This window comes from Capsicum annuum, chromosome 6 (assembly GCF_002878395.1).
Source record: "Capsicum annuum cultivar UCD-10X-F1 chromosome 6, UCD10Xv1.1, whole genome shotgun sequence".
NCBI classification, from domain to species: domain Eukaryota; kingdom Viridiplantae; phylum Streptophyta; class Magnoliopsida; order Solanales; family Solanaceae; genus Capsicum; species Capsicum annuum.
The window spans coordinates 9,426,172-9,435,339 of record NC_061116.1 but is presented as its reverse complement, the minus strand read 5'-3'; the positions used below and the strand labels follow the sequence as shown (position 1 = coordinate 9,435,339).

Below are 9,168 nucleotides of genomic sequence, written 5' to 3'. Positions count from 1 at the left end.
CCTAAAGATTGTAGTTCCGATCTTGTTGGTTATGCTGATGTTGGGTACTTATTTGACCCGCATAAAGCTCGGTCTCAAACAGGCTATGTGTTCATATGTGGGGGTACTGTCATATCTTGGAGATCAACAAAGCAGTCTATCGTAACCACTTTATCGAATCATGCTGAGATTATAGCTATTCATGAAGCAAGCCGAGAGTATGTGTGGTTGAGGTCCATAATACATCTCATTCGGGAAAAATGTGGCTTGAAAGTACCCACGATTTTATATGAAGATAATACAGCATGCATAGCATAACTTAAAAGAGGATTTATAAAAGGAGATAGAACGAAACACATTTCGCCAAAGCTTTTCTATACACATGAGCTCCAAAAGAATGGTGGTGTTAATGTGCAACAGATTCGTTCAAGTGACAATGTGGCTGATCTATTCACCAAGTCTCTTCTAACTAAGGGTGTTAAGTGGGTCGGGCCGGGTCAATCTGGAACTGGCCTGTTAAAATTAGCCGGTTTGTGGGCTGGGCCAAGCCTGGTTGGGGTTAAGTGGCCCGGGCCGGTTCCGGGTTAAACAGTAGAATTTTTAAAAATAACCCTAACCCGACACACTTAACCCAACCCGATCTAACCCACCTAAACCCGATTAAAAAATCGGTCAAACCCGGTAAAAAAACCAATATACACTATATATAACCACCTATATACATTTTAAATACGTTAAACAATATATATATAGTATATACTACATTAGAATTTAAAAAATATATACACATATACACAATTACAGATATATACGTAACATTCAATATATACGACTATACGTACTACTTTAAATAAAATATATACTACAACATATATATACTACAATATATATAAGTATATATAGAGTTATATACTAATTTATAAAACATATACACATGTATATGTTAAATATATACGTCTATAGAAGATATATACACATATATACGCACCATTTAATATATATGTACTACTTTAAATAAAACATATACTACAATATATATATATAGCTATATACTAATTTATAAAATATATATACATGTATACATTAAATATACATGTCTATAGAAGATATATACACAAATATACACACCATTCAATATATATGTACTACTTTAAGTAAAACATATACTACAATATATATATATATACTACAATATATATATATATATATAGTTATATACTAATTTATAAAACATATACACATGTATACATTAAATATACACGTCTATAGAAGATATATACACAAATGTACGCACCATTCAATATATATGTACTACATTAAGTAAAACATATACTACAATTTATATATATACTACAATATATATAGTTATATACTAATTTATAAAATATATACACATGTATACGTTAAATATATACGTCTATAGAAGATATATACACATATATACGTACCATCTAATATATGTGTACTACTTTAAATAAAATATACTACAATATATAATTATATATATAGTTATATATTAATTTATAAAACATATACACATATATACGTTAAATATATACATCTATAGAAGATATATACAAATATATAAATTAATAATACTTGATAATAAATTAATAATATATTAAAACTAACTTATAATTAAATCTATTTAAAAAAAAAAAAACGTAATCGGGCCGGGCCTGGTCCAGGCCGGGTTAATCGGGCCCAATCAAAAAAATAAATCGGTCCGGGACCCGGTATCCTACAGCTCGTGGACTGACTGAGCCGGATCAAACTGGGCCAATTTTTGTAAGTGGGCCGGGCCGGGCCGGGTCAGCCCGACCCATTGACAGGCTTACTTCCAACTGCAATTTTCAAGAAGATGGTACACAAGTTCGGAATACAAATGTTCAAAGATGTTCTCATTAGGGGAAGTTAATACGCGCTGTACTCTTTTTCCCTTACGAGGTTTTATCTCACTAGATTTTCCTTGTAAGGTTTTTAACGAGGCAGCATATATGCGTATTATCTATCAATTAGACATTCAAGGGGGAGTGTTATAAATGTACATATATAGTGAATGTCTACTTACCATATATATGAATACCTATTTTACCATATATTGTGTATGTCAATAATGGAAAAGTTACAAACCCCAAGGTTAGTTTTCCCCTGTACATAAAAGAGTTTTCCGACATTGTAATTAATCTCTCAAGAGAAGAAATAAGAATTACTCTCTCTATTCTCTCTCTACTCATCTTCTTTGTTCTTTAATATTTTATAACAATTACACTTTAGATGTAGATTAGTGCAATTTTTCCAAAATAGTAAGGTACTACTATAATTTATATATTTTCCAAAAATACATGCCATTTTAAAATTCAGAATTTTGGGCTTCATGTTAATGGGCCGAACCCAACATGGATCTTAAAAGTCCAAAACATGACCCATTAGGGTTTGAGCTAAGGTATTTTAGCTTCATATCAGTAGGTTTTTCTCACACTTAGCTCTTCTCCTCTTCAAAACTCAACTCTAAACGCCGACGGGCGGCGGCTAATCGACTACAATGGTAAAAGTCAATTAACTTTTATAATTTCATTAAAATTATGTTTCATATTTTTCTATTTTACCTTTCAATTCATGATATTATTTAATTAATTTCAGTGAAATTTATGTATCATATTTTATAGTGTTTGGTGTTTAAAGGAATAGAAAATTGTATTTTAGCATTTTTTTTGTTTTGTTTGTGGATCTGTTTTATGTTATTAAGTTGCTATTTTTTTCATTCTTTGGACGTATTTCTGATTTAAATGAAATGTGTTTCATTTTTCTATTTTCTATCAGTTTTCAGTCATATTTTTCTGTTTTACGTTTCAATTCATGATATTACTTAATTAATTTCGGTGAAGTTTATGTATCATATTTTATTTTACTTTTCAATTAATGATATATTTTTATTGTACCAAAAGTTTACGATTACAATTTGTGAAGTTTTTTCAGGCATAAATTGTACTGTACATGATAGTGTTTGGTGTTTAAAGGAATTGAAAATTGCATTTTATTATTGTTTTGTTTTGTTTTGTTTTGTTTATGGATCTGTTTTATGTTACTGAGATATGTTTAATTTGGTTTGCTATTTTTTTCCTTCATTTTTTGGACATATTTCTGATTTAAATGAAATTGATGTTTCATTTTTCTATTTTCTATCAGTTTTCAGGCATATTTCATACTATGTATGATAGGATTTGGTGTTTAGATTAATATACATTATTATTTTAGTGCTATATTTATTGCATATTTTTATATGTAAATTATTGGTGTTTAAAGGATTAATAAATTGTTTTTATAGTGTTATTTTACTTGTTTATGACCATAATATGGTTAGAAATGCGATTTTTTTGTGGGAATTTGAAAATGTATGTGTTATTCGGAATGTTAATGGGAAAATTCGTTTTGTATAAATATTAGGGGGGTAAATTTAGTTGGTATTGGGGAGAATAGTGTCAGTGAGTTCTTATTTTCTTTTTGTACAAATGGTTAGATGTTAACTCATATAACTTAGTGATACAAGCTGTCTTGTTCTCTCTCGAGTACTTGGATTTCACGATCTATATCGATTGGAGCTAGATTTTTATGACAAGGTTCTTTCCAAATGTAATATTTGTTGAAAATTTTGAATTGTTTTCCTCATGTATATGTGTTGTGTCAAAAACATTGGGTTTTAATGAACCCATTACTACTATGCGATTCAACGATTTGTCGATTCTATTTTACATCTAAAATAAAGCTCATGTCCCTTACTTGACTGTCCAATAACATGGCTATTTTTTATTTTGTAAAAAAAAAAATGTGTATGAACTAAAAGGAATGCTGTGTTGTGTGAAATATTATTCAATGCTTCATTTTCTGATTGAGTTTTGACATTGTTGCTGAATTATGTTGCAGGCCTTTATCAAAGTGCAGAAGACTAGGGCTTACTTTAAGCGTTTCCAGGTCAAGTTCAAGAGAAGGAGAGGTAAAGCGTCTATTCTCCTTCGTCATTTTCGATGTGTGCTCAATCCTATTTGTGATTAAAATTTCACTAATGTCCCTATTTTGCTACTGTGTAGAGGGAAAGACGGACTATAGAGCCAGGACTCGGTTGATCAATCAGGACAAAAACAAGTACAACACTCCAAAATACCGTTTCGTTGTTCGATTTGTATCCTTTCTAATGTCCACTGATAATTTTCTTATTACTGTGGGTTCATTGAATGTCATGTAAAACATTTCTCACTTGATTAATGGTGGAAATTCTGATAAGCATTTATCTTTGATGTTGGGAGAGGTGAATTTTCCTCGTTTATCTTTAACATTGTCTCTAGACTAACAAGGACATAATTGCACAAATTGTGTCTGCTAGCATTGCTGGTGACATGATTCTTGCTTCTGCTTATGCAAGCGAGTTGTCTCATTATGGACTTAAAGTTGGACTGACAAACTATGCTGCCGGTACTTACAAGCTATTTGACTTTTTGATTTTCCCGCGTGATACTCTTTTGTGTATGTCAGTAATAATAAGTGGTTTAATGCTCAATTTAGCATACTGTACCGGACTTCTCTTGGCAAGACGAGTTCTCAAGAAGCTTGAAATGGACGTAGAGTACCAAGGAAATCTCGATGTAAGTAGTAGCAGCAAACAAGGTTTCTGGGCGCATTTTTTTTTTTCCATGTTTGAAGTTGCTTTTTATGTCTAAAGACTCAACTTAAAATACACATTGTTACAGGTTAATGGGGAGGATTACTCTGTTGAACCTGCTGAAAGCAGAAGGCCTTTCCGTGCTCTCTTGGACGTTGGCCTTATAAGAACTACCACCGGAAACCGTGTTTTTGGTGCCCTCAAGGTATTATCCTGATTTTGTAATTCGCTTCCTTTACTCCTAGTTAAAGTCTATGCAACTTTTACCAGACTGTTGATATTTGCTTTAGTTGAAAATTTTAATTCGTGAAACGGCAGTTTTTATGCTTGTTCTGTATTGTTGATTGAATTGTCTTCCAATCAGCTAAACTTCAAAAGTATTAGAGAACATTAGCAAGTAGCAACAATGATATCAGTCTCTGAGGGAAGAAAAGACATCTGTCTCTCTTAAATATTGCTTGGGTTTTTGGGTAGATTATATGATAGCTCTTCCGTCTGAGCCACTCCGAGGGATGCTGTTTGCCTTTGATTTAATGCTTAAGGCTAATTAATTATAAGTTGATATAATGCTTAAGGTGAATTACTTGTAAGCTCTCTGTCTCCAATATTGCTAGTGTGAATTGGTTGTTTTGTATTATGCATTTTAGCACATGACCTTTAACTGTCTATCTGCGTTCTTTAATATTTGTTCTTGGATTCAGGGTGCATTGGATGGTGGGATTGACATTCCTCACAGCGAGAAGAGGTTTGCTGGATTCAGCAAGGATTCTAAGCAACTCGATGCAGAAGTTCATCGCAAGTACATCTATGGTGGCCATGTTGCTGCATATATGAATGTGAGATAGAAGTACTTAAATTGATTTTTTATTGTAATTTATGGTGTTATTGTTGAACCATGGGTTTCAATGTTCGTTCTTCGTGTTGTTACTCTCTTCATCTCTGATATTCCCGGCATTCATTTGCAGACATTGATGGAAGACGAACCTGAGAAATATCAGTCACACTTTAGCATGTACCTCAAGTCGGGTGTTGAGCCAGACAATATTGAGGAGATGTACAAGAAGGTTCATGCTGCCATACGTGCAGATCCAAGCCCAAAGAAGTCTGGGAAGCAGCCTCCTAAGCAGCACAAGAGGTCTGAGATTTTTGTCTTTCGTTTAATTCACCAATCATTAGTCATTAGCTTCATGAAAGCAATCATTATTGCCTTTTGGTGCGTCACTTGATTTCTTCAAAAAGAAAAATATCAAGTCAAAAGCATTAGTACGAGTTGAAATTTGTAGGTGCGCTAGTGTTGTGTCCTGTTGTCCCTATCGTTTGGTTGGAACACAAGTTATCCCACCCTCAAGGAGGGATAAGAAAAACACTATAATCTCGGGATAACTAATCCCGGGATGAGTTATCCCATGCATTTTGTCCCAACCAAACATGGGATAAGCTTCTCTTCTTATCCTTATCCCTCCTACCAAAGGACCCCTTTGGTATGGACTGCGTACATCTTACCCCCCAGACCCCACTAGGTGGGAATACACTGGGTTTGTTGTTGTTGTTGTTGTACTGTGCTTCATTAGTTTGATGCTTTGTACTGTGCTTCATTAGTTTGATGCTTTTCTGGACTATATTCATCTCTGCACTACCGTGCTTGGATGTGACTCACCGAAATTCCTTTGCCTTTTGTAACCATACTCTTGCGGTATGTTCTGCAGGTACAACCTCAAGAAGCTGACTTACGAAGAGAGGAAAGCTAGGTTGATCGAAAGGCTGAATGCATTGAACGCAGCTGGTGGAAATGACGACGATGATGAGGAAGACGACGATTAGAGTGAAAACTTTCATAACGAGAATTTTGAGTTCTTGTTGCTTTCTTGTGGTTTTCATTTAATATTGTTTCTCTTTTTGCTGCTACTAGGTAGAAACCTCAGTTTTGCATGCTTAGTAGAACGAGACTTGTCATGTTTGACATATGTATGGGATTATATTTTTGGCTGCAGGCATCTATTCCATTGAGTTTAAACTTATATGTTATCGGTTTTTGAGAAGTTTCACCCAACAACATATACCATTTAGTAGGGTTCGGGGAGGATGGAGTGTACGTAGATTGTACCATTGTCTTAGGGGTGTGCATCGGTCGGTTTGATTTTATGTATTATTGGTCATCGGGGTTTTAAACATGTTTTCGAGAAATTGAATAGGTTTATAGAAATGAAAGAGAAATATAGAGCGGGTTTATATATATATACTAGTTAAGGTGTACGCGTCTTGCGCGTGTACGTCATTTTAATGATTTCAAACATTACATTAAATAGAATATTTGCTTAAATAATAAAGATGAATATAATAATTAAATTTAATAGTTTTTGAGTATGTTACTTTAATGAGTTCAAACATTACATTAAATAGAATATTTGCGTACGCAGATCGTACCATTTTTCTTAGGGGTGTGTACCGATCGGTTCGGTTTTATGTATTATCGGTTATCGAGGTTTTAAACATGTTTTCGGGAAATTGAATAGGTTTATAGAAATGAAAGAGAAATATAGAGCGAGTTTATATATATATAATAGTTTAGGTGTACGTGTCTTGCGCGTGTATGCCATTTTAATGAGTTCAAACATTACATTAAATAGAATATTTGCTTAGATAATAAAGATGAATATAATAATTAAATTTAATAGTTTTTGAGTATGTTACTTTAATGAGTTCAAACATTACATTAAATAGAATATTTGCTTAAATAATAAAGATGAATATAATAATTAAATTTAATAGTTTTTGAGTAGGTAAAGATGGAGAATTTATTAGTTAAACCTAATTTTAACCAAAAATATTTTTAAAAGTCGATCGATATTCATCTATCATCTGTAAATTGCAACAAAACAATACAATGATAGAGACATCAAAATAATATAATTAAATCTAATCTTTACATATAAAAATTTTCTCAAAGTCGTCCGACACTCATCTACTACCTGTAAACAATAACAAAATAATACGATAATAGAGATATCAAAATAATACAATTAAACCTAACCTTTAGGTAAAAAAGTTTCTCAAAGCCGACTAACATTTATCTATCACCTGTAAAATGCAACAAAATTATACGACAAAACTAATATCAAAGCAATACAATTAAACTTAAATTTTACACACAGAAATTTCTCAAACCCGATCGAGATTCATCTGCGAACTGTAAACTACCACAAAATAATAAACTAATAGAGATATTACGATAATACAATTAAACTTAAATTTTACACACAGAAATTTCTCAAACCCGATCGAGATTCATCTACGAACTCTAAACTACTACAAAATAATAAACTAATAGAGATATTACGATAATACAATTAAACTTAATCTTTACCTAATTTTTTTTTTTAAAATCGACCCACATTCATCTAGCATCTGTAAATTAAAATAACACAATAAAATAATAAATATATCAAAACAATACAATTAAACCTAACCTTTACGCAAGAAATTCTTCAAAACCAACCAACATTCATCTACAACCTGTAAAATATAAAAAAATATATAATAGTGGTCACAAAGCTTCGATTTTGATCCAACTAATTCTTGTCTGAGCGAAAATTTTGACCCTAAAAAATGATTTTGACTGAAAACAAAGAAGATATATATATATATATATATATATATATATATATATATATATATAAAACTAGACTTCCTAAAATATATAGGACTCTTAAAATATATGGTAAGAGAATTAATTAATATTTTTCTTTCTACTATACTTCCTAAAATATATAGGACTCCTAAAATATATGGGAAAAGAATTAACTAATTTTTTTTCTTTCTATTGTTTAGTTAGAAAAATACTCCTAAAATAAGACTCTATTAATCAAATATTTCTATAAATATTGAGATGTACGTTAAACTAAAGAACAAACCGTTTGCCTATTGGGAGAATATGATTGATGCTTATCTAACTTGATTCGATTGCATGTCTAGATTGGTGGATGATTGATTTACTAACCCTCAACTTCTTCACTGTTTTTGTCAGCATAATAGCTTTCAACATGTGTGTATATATATATATATCTTCTTTGTTTTCAGTCAAAATCATTCTTTAGGGTCAAAATTTTCGCTCAGACAAGAATTAGTTGGATCAAAATAGAAGCTTTGTGATCACTATTATATTTTTTTTATAGTTTACAGGTCGTAGATAAATGTCGGTTGGCTTTGAAGAATTTCTTGCGTAAATGTTAGGTTTAATTGTATTGTTTTGATATATTTATTATCTTATTGTGTTATTTTAATTTACAGATGTTAGATGAATGTGAGTCGATTTTAAAATTTTTTTTAGGTAAAGATTAAGTTTAATTGTATTATCTTAATAGCTCTATTAATTATATTGTTTTGATGTCCCTATCATCGTATTATTTTGTTGAAGTATACAGGTGGTAGATGAATGTTGATCGACTTTAAATTTTTTTTTTTTTGGTAAAAGTTAGGTTAATTAAATAAAATTTTCAAAACATGTTGAATTTAATTATTGTATTCATCTTTAT

At 31.4% G+C, this 9,168-nt stretch overlaps 1 protein-coding gene across 1 annotated transcript; it reads left to right on the top strand.

Moving 5' to 3' along the window:
- The first annotated feature begins 2,381 nt into the window (after window positions 1-2,381).
- On the top strand, window positions 2,382-6,654 carry LOC107873573 (60S ribosomal protein L5). Its single transcript, XM_016720476.2, has 9 exons — window positions 2,382-2,527; window positions 3,904-3,973; window positions 4,068-4,159; window positions 4,323-4,449; window positions 4,540-4,619; window positions 4,725-4,841; window positions 5,338-5,472; window positions 5,602-5,771; window positions 6,343-6,654. The coding sequence occupies exons 1-9, from the start codon at window positions 2,525-2,527 to the stop codon at window positions 6,455-6,457; spliced, it is 909 nt and encodes a 302-aa protein (XP_016575962.1). The 5' UTR covers window positions 2,382-2,524; the 3' UTR covers window positions 6,458-6,654.
- The last annotated feature ends 2,514 nt before the right edge of the window (window positions 6,655-9,168 follow it).